We start from the raw sequence: 17,098 nt of genomic DNA on the forward strand, positions 1-17,098 counted from the left end.
TTCAAGTTGTGGGATTGGTTTGGTACCACCCATTAATCAGGATTTGACCTAGTAAACTTAGATTTGTGATAGCCTACTGGTAAAAGTCGAAGATTCATTTGTGTAAATTTTCTACTATAATCAATAGGATTTACAATGTTAAGCATTCACAACGAGAGAGAGAGAGAGAGAGAGAGAGAGAGAGAGAGAGAGAGAGAGAGAGAGAGCATCATGCACAATAGAACCAAATTATCCGTATAACACCCAGACAATTGTCACAAAAATAGACTAATGAGTCCCATAGTGTTCAGTAAAAGTGGATCCTAAGAGCAATACAAGGCTCCTTCATATGAAACAGACAAAAGAAAGAAAGAAAGAAAAAGAAAAGTAATTTGCAATTTTACATAGTTTCAAGATGTAACAATAGATCAAGGCAAGAGTTCCCAGTGCCGGTAATCAATAATGCTTGCTCCATTTCCCAGAGCAAAATGAAGAAAACAAAAAGAGTGAGGCAAAATATTATTTGGTTCTGGTTGTCAAAAGTAGAAGGCAATTCAATGAATCCAGAGAAACAGCACACTTTCTCACCATCTTTCTCTTGATCTTGCCCTGCCAAACAACAAGAGCCAATACATCATATGCATTTTGAGGCATTCACAACCAAACTTTAGTTCCAAAAGTACCATATTTTGCCGACTACGAAGGGAAAAATTTAAGGTAAACTAGTGGAGAAGGCATACATTGTAAAGCATAACAGATCAAGTTTCTTCCTTAAACAGGTTTACTTCCTCCCTATGACTGTAAAAAGGAAAGAGAAGAAACGCATTATCCTCACCTGCCCATGTCTCTGTTCCCCAGAAATCCTCTTTCCCTGCCACCTTGAAATGACCTTCTGTCGTCAAAAGGCCTTGTCCACGCATCTCCTTTGCCATGTGAGTGAGGCCTATCGATGAATTCCATACTTCTAGAATCTTCAAATGACCCAGATTGAGAGGGTATCCTGTCAAGAAAGCTACCAGCCCTACCTGCTCCAGACCCAGGCCTGCCTGCTCCAGACCCAGGCCTGCCTGCCCCAGACCCAGGTCTATCGATGGCCTTCTGACCAAAGCGAACTTTGTCATCCAAATCGTGGATCAGTGTCTCCAATTCCCTTTCCTTCTGAAGTACTATATCATGTAGGCTTGCCTGGTCGCCACCAGACTCTTGCCCAGTTTCGCTGTTCGTTTTATCCGGAGATGCTTTCTCAAGTTCCTTCTTTAGATGATCAATTTCTTCCTTTAATTTCCTTTCCTCTTCTGTTTCGGGTCTGCACAAAGGGCTAAGAGATCAAGAACGCAAACTTCCATAGGACAAACACAGGTCACATATAAGCACCACCAAATTTAGAAACCAAAGAAAATTGAAAATAAATAGTTTGCCTACTGCTTAGGAGACAAATTACTTGAGTTTATTGGTCAGGCTTCATATGCCACGAACATTTTGCAATGCTAAATTACATGCTACTGGAAAAGGTAATCCAATCAACATACTTGGATAAAGGTAATTCATACACCTGCCACTTGAACTTTTCCACATCTTTAGTACAAGAAAAACCACTCTCCACACATGCCGATAAGTTGGCCTAAGATAAGTCATACAAATACATGAGTTGATGATGTGTCCATCATTATCAACTTTGAATATTAAATAAGTGAACTCACAAGTATCTTGTGACAATATGAAACTCATTCACCAAAGAAAAAGAAACCAAAGCTGTATCAGCATAACATCCAGACAACTCTCAATTATACAATTACAATGACATAAGAAGTCAAAAGGCATGCATACTCTCTGCATAGTTGTCTGTAATGGATATATACTCCGCCACAGAGGGGACACACAAACGCACAACAATAGGACAAAAAGGTAGCCTTATGTATGTGCCAAAGAAGAGGTACTGACCCAAACATAATCTAATTGTTTCAATTGTACACTAATCTAATTATTTCAATATACCCCCCTTTCATTCAAAACATAAACTCGATATACATGAGCCAAGGTGGGCACACAGTACTAACCAATTCTTTGCATGCACTCGTAGTTGTTGGGAATAATTCCAGCAGAATTCTCCCAATTATTAACTAGTAAGACAGCTTATGGCAAGTGAGACGGGACTATATAAAAAAACAAAAACAAAACAAAAACAGCCATACAAAGTAACAAATGAAGTCGAGCATAGAGAAAAATCGGTCTCAAAGCACTATGAAGAAAAGAATATCGCTTACTATAGCAAACCAACATATTGAATGTATCCTTGACCAATGAGCACAAAGATAGAGCTTGACATTCAAAAATCAGATTTTAAAATCCCATGGGGCATGCTTGGAACAGTCCTCATGATATCATATAACATTTTCTCTTTTAGTGTAAGCAAAGCACTAATCACCGGATAGGTTCCCCATTACACTTGAAGAAATCATAGATTAGACAAATAATTTCCGCTAAATTACAGATGAGTAAATACTAAGCATGAACACTTGGGCTACTCTTAATAGGAAAACAAGGATCAAGCCACCAGACAAATGCAAACCATTACTGCTGAATATAATTGGCAAACAAGAAGATTAAAAGGTATGCAAAACGGACCTGTCAACGCTGAGATGCTCCAACTCGAGATCAATCTTCCGCCAATCTTTACCTCGCTCCTCCAGCAAAACTTCCCTTGGCTTGGCATCACCAAATGGGTTCACTTTGGGCCTCGGCTTCACCGCATTCTCACTCCCATGCAGCCCAGGACCTTCAGACTGGCTTGACTGAGCACTGGAAGGCCTGCTTGAGTGTGCACTCGTCGGCCGACTCGTCTTCTTGGCGTCAATTTCCGAGTCCAACTTCTTCCAATCCAACCCCTTCTCGGCCAAAATCTCCTCTCTAGGTCGAGCTGCCCCGAACGGGCTGGGCTTATTGGTCTTCACAACCTGCACTGACTCATTCACGCTCAACTCGCCTTTTGGAGGATCCAAAACCAATCTGGGTCGCTCTCTCTCAACGCTGTCCACCTCGCGTACGCCTCTCGCCCAGCGATCAGGCTCCGGCCCCGAATCGCGAAATCCAGACCCAAATGTGGATGATCTTGCAGGAGCAGGCTTCTTCCCAACAGCCCAGTTATCAACCTCGTCTGCCCTAGACCAAGGTCCGCCAACACCCACACCGCCACCGCCACCGCCACCGCCAACACCCACACCGCCACCGCCGAGCGAGCCATACCGGTTCTGCCGACCTGAATCTGCAGAAGGAAGAGACTTCTTGGTCAATGCCCAATTGTCAACCTCGTCTGCCCTCGACGGTTGATCGAAATCCGAAACCCTAGAAGAGGAACCCCTTCGGTCGTCTTCGAATCCACCGTAGGATCTTCTGCCACCACCGCCCCACGACCCATCCGCGTCGTCGCGGTCCCTTCCCCGACCCGGATTCGAACCGGAGCGGCCGTACGAGGAAAACCCACCGCCGAGGCGACCGTACTGCATTTCGTCCGCAGAGCGCTCTTTGGGGCCGGTAGGGAGGCGCATCATCTCTTCAGGAGTGAGCCCGACCCGACTTGAGGCGGCGGGCCCGGACGCGGTGAAAGAGCCCCCCATGTTGAACTCGGAGAGGCTCATTTTCTTCTTCTTGGGCTTTGTGTTCACAGCTTCCTTGAGGCTCGGGAAGCTCTGGGACTCAGCTTGGGCAGCCTCCGCAAGCTCCTCCGCTTCGGCTCGCTCAGAGTCGGCGGCCCAGGCGCCGATACCACCCCAGGGTTTGGCCATCTTCGACGGTTTGCGAGATCTGAGAACGCAGTTGGAAATGAAGAGAAAATATGACCAGAAATGTTTGAAATAAAAAGAAAGAAACGAAGGCGAAAAAAGAGTAGTTATAAATTTGTTAGTTTTTTGAAAAAGAAAAGGGTGTGAGCTGTGAGCTGGGGCTCCGTTAATGGAGCCGGAGCTCCGAGAACATGCGAAGAAGAGGGAAGGGCAACAGTTGGCGTGAGAGAAGAAGTGTGCGCGTGTGTGTGGGATGTAAGAGTGTTTTAAATGTTTTATTGTTGTGTTTTTTTATAGTGATTTGTTTTGTGAAATTGTGAGTGTGGCGAAAAACAAAGTGTAATAAAGTTACGTGGGGTGTTTTGAGACGGTTTCATTGGGTGAGCTGGTGAAGCAAGCTAACTTGAGCCGTTGATTTTATGTGCCCGGCCTGAGTTGTGGACCCTCTGGCAAGTTGGAGTGTTGGGGTGTGTGTGAGAGTTGCTGAGTTTCTGGTGTGGCCCACCTGCTTTTTGACTTCTAGGTAGTTGACGGTTGTGATACTCTTTAAATTCATTTTTTCTTTTTCTTTTTCTTTTTTCGTTTTTCGTTTTTGCGGGAAAGCGGCACACTTTCTGTTCTTCATCAACTGAGCTAAGTTTCGTAACTTCGTACTTTAAAAAGGAAAATAATTTTGTTTCAATGCGATCTATTCATGTTTGATTGCTTTGGCCAAATCCCATCTGTGCCATGGAAAGCAGAGTGTAAAGTTACTTTTGTTTTGGATTGATTGCTTTTCAGCTCGGGTAGTCCCCGTTTCTGGTGTTTCAAGTGGGAGATTCATGGTTTCTTCTTGTGCTCATGTAGTGAAGAAAACAAAGGGAATTATATAAATAAAAAAAAAGGGCAAATGTCGAAACACCCCTAAATTTTGGAACGAATGGAATGTGCCTCAATATTCAACTTCATCAAATGCCCCTTTGGACCATGCTAGAGAGGCTTTCCTAACTGATTTCGATTGGGTTTGGTTGATAGGAGGCTACCAAAACAATTTGCTGCGGTTTTGTGAATACTCTACTTTTTTGATTGGATGCTGCAAAAAGACATCTTCAATCCTTCTCTCTCTTTGAAGCACACAAAGCATAGTAGTTGCAAATCAAGTTTGGATTTTCCATGCGGCCTTGCTAAGGCCAAGTTCTGTGGATCCTGACCTGACCAACCAACCATTTTAACTGTTTGGTTTAGAAATCCATAGCCAAACAGAAAGAAGAAAAGAAAGGTTGGGCTTCCTCGTCATGGATGCAGTCTTTAGAAAACTCCAGCACCAATGGGACTCTTCTAGCCTTGTGCTTCCCTAGAACTTGCTGTGGAGCTGTGCTCTTCTCCTCCCTCCGGAATCTGGTGGTCACTGCTCCCTCTCAACAAGGACAAGACCTGAGAATTCACCAGTGTTAATAGAAACTATGATGCTTCTACAACTAGTCAGAGCTTCGATTGGAGGATCGAAAATGATGTACCTGTACAGCAACTTACTTTGTTAAGAGTCTATGCTTATAACTCCGTCAGCGAAGAGGTGGCTTTGGCCAGACCACAGATGTGGGGAGAAACTCGGCAACCTGTTTGAAACCCAAGCTATCAGTGGACGTCATGCGTCCCTGGAAGTTGCCTGCGTTTGTTTCTCTGCTTTTTCTGTCCAGTCTTTCTCAGGATTTCTCTTGGTGGAGAAGAGAAAGTTCATAGGACTATTGGATTTATTGATGTGATGAAGGGTGGGAAAATTGGTGCTGAATAGTTATGGTAATTGAAGGGAATTTGATTTCAAGTAAATATGTGCAGAAAGGCTGCTACAGGCACAGCAATATAAAATCGCAGAGCTCACTTTCATCTTCTACTAATAACAGATATCAAAAGAAACAAGGCACAATGACAGATGGAGAAATTTCAGAAACATTACATGTTAGCACTGCACCTATCTTTCTGCTCAACTATCTGCTGTTGCTTGACAAGTTAGAAGCTTGACTTTGCTTTTGCTGGTTGGCCAACTAATTTCACATTTCTTATCACACACAATCTTGCCATATCCTTTAATGTTCTTGACAATATTGATTTTTTTTTTCCTTTCCTGACAGATTACTTAAAAGAACTTAAACAATCTACCCAGAGAAACTCAAGGCCAGAAGAAAACATCCAATTCACACGTTTCCACACAACTGGTTGGATCCCGAGTATTACACAAACAAATTTGCACACATAATATACAAAAATATTACATCTGTACTTACATGTACTGTTGTTGTTACATCAAACAATCACATAATATAGCTTTTTCTATACAGAATCCATTTTTGTTCACAGTAATTTTCTTCTTTGGAACAACAAGCAATTATTCCACTAAACTGATTCCCACAAGTACCTTACATACATATTCCCCTATTTTCAAAATCCACTTCCCCGCGGGTCCCACTACAAAATCAATCATTTTTTTTTTCCTTCTTTTGGAATAACAATCATTATTCCACAACTCTGGAGATACTGAAGCAACCCTTCATAATTTTAGCTCAAAAGCTTGATGGGTTGATTGCCCAGAAAAAAACCAAGTGGCAAAACAATTGATTTCTATTGGAAAACAGGGCCAGATTTGTCCAATTCCATTCTCTTCAAGTTCTGCTAGACTAGTATAAAGAAAAGAAGGAAATAGTGAAAGCAATGGCTTAACCGCTAACCTCATTGGTGGACGCAAGCAGAGAAGGCAAAGCCTCCTACGGCCGCTTCCCCTCTCGCTCCGCAACCAAAGCTTGAGTCTTTCTCTGCATCGCCAACAACACGTTGTGCCACGTGTTCACTCTCGAATTCACCTTTCCGTACACCCCCACGTTCACGTCCTCTAAATCTCGCGTCTTGACCTCCAAAACCTCCGCCGCCTCCGCGCCGTCCAGCATCCAAATCAGGCACGAGCAGAACCCCTTAGAGATCTCCGAGTCGCTATCGGCTCGGAACCTCATCCTCCCCAACTCGTCCATCTCGGCCTCGACCCAGACCTGAGTCGAGCAGCCCGGGACTCGGCTCTCCGGCTCCCGAGTCGACTCGTTGTACGGAGGCAGTCTCGCCGCGTAGTGTAATAGCCGCTTCACGCGGTCTATCGGCTCGGCCAGAGACCTAAATTCCAAAACGAGTCGTTTTAGCTTGTCCGCCACCAGCTCCGCGGCCTTCGAAGGCGGAGCCTCCGTCGCGGCCAAGCAAGAAGCCAGCGCGGTCGGGTTTCGAATACCGCGATTCAGGGTGCATTTTATGGATTTTGATAAGAAATTCCTGCCGTTTTGTCGTTTGTCGAGTTTCAATTGGACGTGTCTAGGGTTGTGAGCTTGGCGTTTTGATGACGATTCAGTGGAGGCGGCAGGAGAGGGAGAGAAAAAAAGAAGTGTTGTTGGGATTGTGGTGGAGTTCATGGTTTGGATGGAGAGAAAGTGAAGGAAAGTGGAAAAGAAAGGCCGGGAAATGTCAGAGACAGAGAGAGGGAGAGAGAGGAGCGTGGAGGTAGTTAAGGTGAGGTATATCGAGCAAGTAAATTGGAGATCCTTAAATTGCGCACCGTCTTCCCTCCTTGTCTGCCGCAGAAGAAGTTTCAAGGAGAAGAAAAATAAAAATAGAAGCTTCTGCCTGACGAGACAGACGAGAGTCGAGAGGAGGCGCCAAATATTTATAAGGCTGGAGTCTCCCGTATCTTACAATTTTTTTTAAAAAATTTGGATTTACTTTGTTGATTATTTGGGCCTCCTCCATCTCATTTATTTTTACCTAAAAACAAAAGTCAACTTTTTATTAAAAAAGAAATACAAGTGAAACGTTTGTTCCTTCCGTCTGGCTGCATTTCAAACTCTTTGATTCACTCTCAACATGTTCACGTATTATAATCTAAGTGAATTTTTATTAATATTGTATCTTAAAAGTGTGAAATATATGTGAACGAATTATATAACATAATTATATTTCAATATCATATAATAATTTCTGTTCAAATTCAATATTGTCTTTCTCAATCATTGATCATTAACGTCGATTGTGTGGTTGAAAACTTGCAATTGAAGTAACCAACATGCCTAAAATGTCAAGCATGAGTCAAAGATTGAACTTTTCAGTTTTAGGCAATAGAGAAGAAAAAGAGAGAATGTTAAACAAAAGTCGTCACAAAAAAAAAAAAAATCATCTATAATGTCACACACACCCTGATGTTTATTTTTCAACAAAGAAACAGAAGCGGAAATAGCAAAAATTATTGTGTATTATTCATGGCATATTTACTTATTTAGAATGAATATTGTAATTATTATGATTCTCGAATTTTGAGATAACTATTCTAAACTCTCAATTCTATTCCTCATAATTTTCAGATAAATAATCTGTTAAATACCAAATACCAAAGAATACAAACGATTGAATTGACGGAAAAAAAAAAAGAATGAGAAACAAACAAAACAATCTTCTACGTCCCACCTCGTGATAGAGCATGGACGATGATCTCCATTGACCGTAGACCAAATCGGAGAGAATATACTCTGGTCATGGTGGGTTAATAATACTAGTTAGTTCGTGCACCATTTTCAATTACTATTTTATCTAGCAGCCTTGCACACTAAAAAAAAAAAATTAATTTTACAGCCTTCGTGACTTGTGTGCTTACGTAGCCGAATCAATCAGGAGAATAAATAAATACTGCTCGAAGAAAGATGGGAAATGGTGGCACAACCCCATCTTTCTTCCTTTAATTATATATCATGCTTTAATCTTTGTTCATCCACTACCAGTTCATGATTATCTTTACCCCATTCGTGTTGGATTCCGAGCCTTTGTATTTAGAGGCTGTGTATTTATTCCGTATTTTGTTGAATCTAATAATTTAACCCTCAAATACATTAAGAGTTTTTTTTTGGTTTAATAACAGACGTTAAACATTAACATAGACGCCGTAATGCTTTTTGCTAGTGGGTGTTGTGTTGGCAATTTACGACCCAAAATCTAATATAATTGAATAAAATCCATGACTGCAAATAAGAGATGGAGAGAGAGATGAAGAGAAGTGAGAGAAAGAGGAAGGGCGTGGTAGTGGTGGGGAGCAAGGTCTGGCTTGGGAAACAGAGTTGGCGTCAGTATAACTCTCAGTTCTTGAGAAAAAAGAAATCCTTAACTCTTGATGATGTGTTATCTCTAAGGGTTAGATTATTATAATCACCTAGATTTAACGAATTGTGGGTAAATGTACGAATTCTAAATTTAATAAATTCAAGTCAGCATAATAGTATTATTACTAAAACTCATCATTTGCATCTTATTATATGTATTCAATACCTTTAAAATAAAATAAATAAAAAATGAAAATTCTCATGGCATCAGCCAACCCCTACTGCCAGCCAATTTCGTTGCCCCTCACTCTCTTTTACTCTCTCACACACACGGACCTTCCTCACTAGTTGGAAGGCACATCTAATATTTTCAATTACAATACTTGAGGTTGTGGCAAATTAACTTTCATCACGATTGGACTATGATTGGCGCAAGGGGAGAGAGAAGGGTTAGTGGTGGAGGCCATGGAAAGCACCGGATGGGGGGCGCGAGGTAGGGGCTGGGTTGGAATGCTTGCCGAGACATTTATTTTTCATTTTTTAATATTATATTTCAAAGAAACTAGATACACATAAATTATAATACTATAAGGAGTGGTTTGGGACCGAACTAAACTAAATTCTGGAACTATTTTGGATTAGTTCGGATTGGCCTAAGCTGAATTAAGTACTAAGCTACGTTTAGTGTTGCGTCGGACTAAGGAGTTGGATTGTAAAATAAAGACCTATATTTGATGCTTTGTCGAACTGAAAAATAATTATTTTATTAATCTCTCCCTCTTTTTCTGTTTTCGTTTTTTTTTTCTAGCGTTTTCTTCTTCTTTTCCCTCTCTCTTTTATTTAATCTTCTCACTCTCTCTCTGTTCTTTTTGTTCTCGTTTTCTTCTCTCTTTTTTTCTTCCTCTTTGATTCAAAAACAATTTTTTTCTTCTGTCTCGAAAGCTCCTACCTACCTTTCTTTTTCCACTCTGACAAAAAAAAAAAAAACACTCTATTTTTCTAGGGGTGGCATTTTATACCGAAAAACCGAAAAACCGCAAAAACCAACCGATAATTTACCGCAATGAAACCGCAATCGCGGTAAACCGAACTGCATTTGCGGTATTTAGAACCGAACCGCATTTGCGGTTGCGGTTGCGGTATTTGATTTTCAAAACTTGCGGTTACCGCAAACTGCAAATATATTTGAAATAATATTGTCTATATTATATTATATGTAAAATATATTTCATACAACATATTTCATACAATATTTTCTATTCACACCCATTATTTATGCTCATGTTATTTATGCTTCTTTTTATAATAAAATGTACTAAACTTATGTTGTTTTATTTGTAGATAGCATTGGTGCTCAAACAACACAACGGGGTTCTTCAAATCCACTCACCACCACCAACACTTGAGTCTGTAACTTTAGTTTGTAACATTGGTGCATTGCATTTTCCTTTTAGTTTGTAACTTTAATTAATTTTGAATTGGATTTTCTTTTGGGTTGTAACTTTAATTCATTTTGCATTGCATTTTCCTTTTGGTTTGTAACTTTAAAGAATTTGGAATTGGAATGCTTGAGAAGTTTAACTTTAATTGGAATGCTTGGAATTGAACTTTAATTTTCTTTAGGTTGTGAATGCTTGAGAAGTTGAGGAGATTGTGAATTTATATATGCTTGAGAAGTTGGATTTTTATGACACAAAAGGAACTTGCGGTTTTAAACCGCTAATTCACGGTAACCGACCGCTTTTTGCGGTTTACCGCATTGCGGTAAATCGCAAAACGCGGTCGGTTTGCGGTTTCAAAAATCACCATACCGCAAATAGTCGGTCGGTTTGTGGTTTGGGCAAAAATTCGCGGTTACCGAACCGCAACCACCCTTATATTTTTCCATTCAAAAACACTTTTTTTTCCTGTATCTCTCGAAACAACCCTATTTCTCCAGACTAACCCAAAAAAAAAAAATTAAGGAAGCTTGCTTCCCTAGTTTGGATTTAGGGTCTTTCAACTAGCCTTTGGGCTAGCTAGATCTGCTTCCCCATCCCTTTCTACTGTTGGAGGTCTTTATTGGCAGAGATTTGCTAGATGACAGAGCCAACTCATTGATTTGAGCTCTTTCTCTGTCTCTCGAACACCACCAGGAAAGCTCTTCTTCCTTCCCTTTCAATTTGGTCAATGGTTTTATCGTAGTATTGGATATTTAACTTTTTGGTTTTGTTGGTTTCCTGAGTTTATGTCTATACATCAATCTACCTTTTGACCAGCCCAAGCCAACTTTGGAGCGGCAACTAGAGTTAATTGAGAGACTCATCAGCAAGTTTCGATTGGGTCTGTGGTGGTGGGGTTTTGATTCAAGCCAAGGGTCGGACTCGTGTGTTCAAAATAGCGCGCTAGCCATTTTGCGAACCACATTTCGGCCTCGCTGTATTAGACAAGCGAGTCCGGGTTTTTTTTAAACACTAATGAACTATACAATCCCATTTTTAATCCCCTCCCTTGCCAAACATGGTTTTCAAGTATTTTGCGAACCACATTTCGGCCTCGCTGTATTAGACAAGCGAGTCCGGGTTTTTTTTAAACACTAATGAACTATACAATCCCATTTTTAATCCCCTCCCTTACCAAACATGGTTTTCAAGTATTATTTAACACAATCCTGTCCAGTGAGGCATAGTGAGGCATACCAAATATGATAGGGTGCAAAGATATGCTGACGTAGACTTACTAAAATTCATCAGATCAATCTAATGATTAGTATTTCTTTAAATGCGTGTAAATGCATTGAAGCTAAATGCAGAGGCTCATGACGCCTATGAGACTAGAACAAGCAGCTTACACTAGACATGATATCATCCAAAACAAGGAAGGAAAATGGACGACACGTCGTATAAGTTCAAAACCAGAATCTTATTATCTTTTTTTCTTCTTCTCATTCATTGTTAAAGGCAAGCTATGTAACAGAAATATCATTGCAGGACCTTTTGCCTTCCTTGGGGACTACATATCACACAGGTTACAGCATAGGCCACTCCCTTTTCCCTTTTACTAGTAGAAGAAGAAAGAAGATGAAGGACAATACGCAAAACTACAGCCCGAAAATGCTTTGGTTTATACAGACTGCACTCTAAGTGCACTGCAGGACAATTACTGCAGCCCCGTGCGGTATGACCGAATATGAAATCGTCTGGCCTATAATCCCCAGGCCTTGTCCGCTCCATGCTTCTGTGCCTTTGCAGGAACCTCTACTCAATTTTGTACCAGGAAGTGCCTTGGCCAAGTCTGATTTTTGTGCAGTTATAGTAGCCCAATCTTTGTTCAGATTGAAAAAGGCAACATATATTTGTCCTGTAATTGCAGAAACAGAAGTAGAATTGAGAAATCTGCACTAAGAAGAGAGAGTTGAGGGAATCGTGGAAAAACCTTTTTGTCCAGTTGCAATCCAGGAGCGAACTCCTTGAGAATTGGCTTGAGCTGAACAGGTGATCAACTTGAAAGTTAAAACCATGATATAAATCATAATTTCAAGATTCACTAAAGAATCAATATACAAAAGGGCACACTCAGATTCTAATTTCTTACCTTCAACAGAATTTATTGTTGCACATAGCCCAGAATAACTGTTCACCAAGGTTCCATTGGAGTTCAACTCCCACATCTGGTAGGATTAAAAAATGTCATTTACATTTTATTTAGCTAGGTCACCTTTTTTTTTTCTTTTTTTGTTGGAAAAATAAAAAACAGATCTTAAAACAGGATGTTAAAGAAAAAAGTGCATTCTCAGGGAGAACATAGATATGGTTAAGTTGTGATGACTTGGAATTGTATGCCCAAGTCTACAAACAAACAGGTCAGATTATACATCAGATAAATACTGGCAAAAATTCATTCCTCCATGGAATAATATGCTCCATACAACTCTCTATGGTGTATGCAGATATCCTTATTCATATGTCAGATTATGCTTTCAGATTAAACTCTCAATGGTGTATGCAAGATATCACTTCTGTATACTCTGGAAATACCTGGTTCGCGTCCCATCTACAAGGTGAAAAGAACCCTCTCTTAAGCTCCTTCGAAGTAAGCTTTCGTTTAGGGGAAGCATGCAAGCAAAGGTCCATTTTGTCACTTGCTAATAAATTGACCTTCCCCTGATATTTCTGTTTGTCAATTATGTCTTCATCTCTATATAGGCATTGAAATAAGAATGATCACATTTGTAAAAGTGCAAGTAACCATAATAAGATCAATACAAATGGATTAGGGAAAGATAAAGAGTATTACAATGCCAAAAGAGATTCTCTCTTGTTTAGGCAAAAAGGTGCCCGACGTTTGCTCCTTGAGTTTTCCTTCCAGCAGATGTGTTCAGGATCTTGGTCAACAGCTTGAATAGACCAACCCTTTGCTTTCACATCTGCACAGGTAGTGAGACCAAGAACATGTGTGTCTGAACTTTTTGCATCTGTCAGATGTCTTCTTGCTTGCCAGGTGTGTACCAGATCATCATTTTTAAAAGCCCTTGCACTCAAATTACTTGAAACGTATGGAAACTGTAAATGCAACAAAAGAAGATTTTATGTTGCTACTAGGACCAAGTTTATTCTTAGGATTTTATGAATTAAATATTTCAACATACCTCCTTATTATTTGAGCTAAAAGAATTTATCTCCAGCAAGGTTGGATTTGTGATGAGACCATATGTGGTATCATCCAGCTTTCTCACATCTCCTCCAAACATGAGAGGAGATTTGGCCATAGACCACAAAGTCATCTGTTAAAATAAATGCACTAGGTCAAGAAGATTGCTCAGCTCATTGAAAAGGACATAAACACTCACTTCTCCTTATGTAAGCACCTGTGTTCTTTGCTCCCATAAACCGAGGTTAGTATATCTGTGTGGACCATCATTTGAACCTAATATTTTCAACACACGAAACATAAATTATAGTTCTCATCCATCAACTGTAGAACTTGAATTTAAACAGTTCAAACTAATAAGGTGCATTTATTAACTTCTAAAGTTGCCAGGACATAAATAGCCCTGCCATGCCTTATGATGGACAACCTCGTTCCTACTTCTAGATATTGAACTGACACAGTTTTGGAACTCCAATGCATTGTGATGACAACCCATTATCAGGCATAGATCAATCGAGCTCATTCCTCTGTCTAAAGAATATTGAAAAGAAAATATTCATTGCCATAAAAAGGAAAGAAAAATGCTAGTCCAATTACCTGCATTGCTAAGCCATCCCAGGGGTAGCATATCTAAGTCAGGCCATGACTTCCCCAGTAAGCCGTTTGCTCCTATCATATTAGCAGCAGCAAAATCCCTGATATGGAATTGAATTGTGTTATACGATGACATTCAGTAAAAACACAGAATACAAAAAATAGTTGAATTTAACTGAATGAAACCCTGAACTAAAATGAAAACAGGTTTCTCACCTGGAAACATCAAAATGAGCTAAAACATCTCCCCATGAATCCCAATCATCTCCAGTTATACGGTACATGTTAACTAACCCACTTATACCCTTGGCCATTGTAGGAGTTGCTCTGGTTCCAGGAGATAGAGAATACAGTATAGGACGGTCAAGTTGCTTCAGAACCTGGGCAAGTATGCATTATTTATTAAGTATAAGCACCCACTCTCCACCACAATATTGCTGAAGTTACTAGTGAGAGAGAGAGAGAGAGAGAGAGAGAGAGAGAGAGAGAGAGAGAGAGGAGGGGAGCAGCATTATACCTCTGACACAAAGCTTATTTCGGGTACATCTATGTCTTCACCAAACACACAGTCATTTTTCACTGCAAGGGAAGTTGGTAGAGAAGCAACCAATAACAAAGTTAGCAAGGGATAAAGTGTGGACTTGGCTGCCAATATCAGGGGAAATATCCCAATGATATGTTGGCTGTCAATAACTAATGCAATCATGATACTGTATCAAGCACACTAATTGCTATTAATCACAGTCAGGTTACCAAAATCAACACCCCATTCAGCATACTGCTGATAGAGTGACCTCAAGAAGGCCTTTCCGGCACCCAATTCGGTATTCACACTCATGAAACCATTATTCATCCATGCACAAGTTCTTTCCTTGATCCCGATATCTTGTGCAGTCCATTTTCTTCCAGACTCTTCATAAGCAGTCCCCTGATAAGGAACAACAACAAAAGCTCAAGTGCTGAGTACCAAGTCTTTAACTTCTGCCATTACATCAGTTGTGCTTTTGAAGATAAAAAATCTCATGCTGTGTGTGCTTTCTGATTCTTTGTTAAAGATAAACTACAATATGTGATGCATCCTCCAAAGCATCTAATGATGATGCAAATGAGAGCCATGGTAGGATCCTAGGATGTAGGCTTCAGTGCAATTAGTTGATTGTTGAGTTGTGGTGGCATTAAGTAGAAATACCTTCGTGGTGTCCAAGATAGGAGTGTTCGCATTTACTGCCTGTGTACTTATTCCTCTCATAACATGAATTCCAAATTTCAAACCCAGGCTATGTACTTTTGTTGCCACTTCAGTGAACCCTTTCCCACCTTTGGAGGAAGGCCACCTATCTGGGTCAGGTATCGGCCTCCCCCATTCATCAATTACATCAAACCCAAGAGAATTGACGTAAGCACCTGGAACTTTTCTCCTATACCACAGGTAATCCACAACAACGTACTGCGTTGAAGAGAAAAAGAATTACACTAAAACACTCACATACATATAAATTAATGCAGAAAATCAAATTGTTGTCATCTTCCATGAATACCTCATATCCATGAGGAAGAAGCTGCTTAGATATGATGTCGGAACTTTGCAAGAACTCTTTCTCCGAAATAGTCCAGACAAAGGAGTCATATGAGTTCCAACCTCTGGGCGGGGTGCTAGCATGGTCTTGTGATGATACCCTGAAGTCAGTAATCATTTGCACACATGATTCACATCACGAAACCAAAAAATGTTGAGATGATCAAATAAGATGTATCATCACTATCAAGAAATGCTAAGACCAATTAGTAACAGTGAATCACGTGTTCTGATTAGACAAAACAGTTTGTAATAGTATTAACCATGCCAGAGATTCTAGCACCAAAAAGAAAATTCAAAAAAGAAAAGAAATAAAAACAAAATAGATAACATGTACAAAACACAGAGCATTCCCAGTTACATGAAATTTGCAGATAAAGTTTTGTAAATTGGGTAATATGCCCCTTGACAAGGTCGAGGGGAGCAAGCATTTGAGCTCAGAAACCCAAACGACACAAGCTTTTAGGCTGCAGAAGGCCACAAAATGCATATTGTATGAATAAACAAATGTATCACATGCAATTAACAATTCTGAAGTGGAATCTCATGGAAACAATTAAACAAATATTGGGTTAATGAAGAAGATGATGATGGTTATATTCAACAGTCAATACAGAGCCAAACTCAGTCGCAAGTGATAATTGACAAAGCGAAGCGAAGAAGATGATGATGAAGATATGGTTACCTCTGGCTGAGAAGGCCGAGGAAGAAACAGAGAAAGCTGAAGAGGAAGAGGAACTTCATTCCTGAAGGATGAAGCTAGCTGAGCAGAGCTCTGAGAGTCTTGGGAATTCAATCAGATTAGACCATACGGTGAAGAATCAAATAATGGGCAATGAAGATAAACGGTGACACTAAAAACAGGTTACTGGCTTAGCTTAATTTGTCTTAGCTTAGGCCATTTTCTTTTATAGCCACTTTTTTGGTCTCATATGGAAATGCGAAAATACCATTTAAAAACAAAATCTGGTTTTTTATGATACTATTGTTTGGTGGGTACCAAATGCCAAATGTTAGAGGAGATGTTTATTTCGATTTTACTTTTTTTTTTTTTTGGGTAAAAAGAAAGTTTATGTAGATCGATATTTTGTCTTTAGTTCTGTTTTTCTGTCGATTCGGACGAGGTAATTCAAGTTAATGTTCTTGTTTAAGTGGTTTAGAGAAACAACTAGTCTCACCTATCTGTAAAAAACACGACACAATTATTAATCGAATCAAATTTCTCAACCCAGCCAGCGCATGAAATTGATTATTGAATATTTCAAATCATGTCATTATCAGTTAAACGGCTTGACTTAAAACACAAGTAGTTTTAATCGTATTAATTGGGTGAAGGTGATCTTACACGTTATGCTAATCCAATGAGAATCATATTTTTTGGTTTGGCTTAAATCCAGATCCAAGAATTTGAAATATTAGGATATTTTAAATGGGCGCTTAATACG

At 40.0% G+C, this 17,098-nt stretch overlaps 3 protein-coding genes across 5 annotated transcripts; all 3 read right to left on the minus strand.

Moving 5' to 3' along the window:
* Positions 1 to 211: 211 nt before the first annotated feature.
* Positions 212 to 4,063, minus strand: EIF4B1 (eukaryotic translation initiation factor 4B1). 2 transcript variants are annotated; one of them, XM_021977877.2, is made up of 4 exons: positions 2,605 to 4,063; positions 1,532 to 1,600; positions 815 to 1,285; positions 212 to 588 (listed from the first exon to the last, which is right to left on the minus strand). In XM_021977877.2, exons 1-4 carry the CDS (start codon positions 3,759 to 3,761, stop codon positions 564 to 566), a joined length of 1,722 nt encoding a protein of 573 aa, XP_021833569.2. In that variant the 5' UTR covers positions 3,762 to 4,063; the 3' UTR covers positions 212 to 563. The 2 variants fall into 2 exon arrangements, with proteins under 2 accessions (XP_021833569.2, XP_021833570.2); XM_021977878.2 differs by lacking the exon at positions 1,532 to 1,600 and having other exon boundaries at positions 2,605 to 4,059.
* Positions 4,064 to 4,648: 585 nt separating this feature from the next.
* SUFE2 (sulfur E2) lies at positions 4,649 to 7,443 on the minus strand. Of its 2 annotated transcripts, none has more exons than XM_021977873.2 (3): positions 6,461 to 7,443; positions 5,271 to 5,353; positions 4,649 to 5,171 (listed from the first exon to the last, which is right to left on the minus strand). In XM_021977873.2, exon 1 carries the CDS (start codon positions 7,181 to 7,183, stop codon positions 6,497 to 6,499), a length of 687 nt encoding a protein of 228 aa, XP_021833565.1. In that variant the 5' UTR covers positions 7,184 to 7,443; the 3' UTR covers positions 4,649 to 5,171; positions 5,271 to 5,353; positions 6,461 to 6,496. The 2 variants fall into 2 exon arrangements, with proteins under 2 accessions (XP_021833565.1, XP_088108504.1); XM_088252378.1 differs by having other exon boundaries at positions 5,255 to 5,353.
* A 4,293-nt stretch (positions 7,444 to 11,736) lies between these two features.
* LOC110773369 (Melibiase family protein) lies at positions 11,737 to 16,582 on the minus strand. The gene is made up of 14 exons (XM_021977882.2): positions 16,339 to 16,582; positions 15,616 to 15,754; positions 15,267 to 15,524; positions 14,831 to 15,005; positions 14,595 to 14,656; positions 14,294 to 14,457; positions 14,081 to 14,178; positions 13,701 to 13,759; positions 13,482 to 13,616; positions 13,130 to 13,395; positions 12,871 to 13,030; positions 12,428 to 12,503; positions 12,269 to 12,319; positions 11,737 to 12,193 (listed from the first exon to the last, which is right to left on the minus strand). The coding sequence occupies exons 1-14, from the start codon at positions 16,395 to 16,397 to the stop codon at positions 11,973 to 11,975; spliced, it is 1,923 nt and encodes a 640-aa protein (XP_021833574.2). The 5' UTR covers positions 16,398 to 16,582; the 3' UTR covers positions 11,737 to 11,972.
* Between the last annotated feature and the right edge of the window lie 516 nt (positions 16,583 to 17,098).

The sequence above is a fragment of the Prunus avium genome, chromosome 1 (genome assembly GCF_965620075.1).
Source record: "Prunus avium chromosome 1, drPruAviu1.hap1.1, whole genome shotgun sequence".
NCBI lineage: Eukaryota > Viridiplantae > Streptophyta > Magnoliopsida > Rosales > Rosaceae > Prunus > Prunus avium.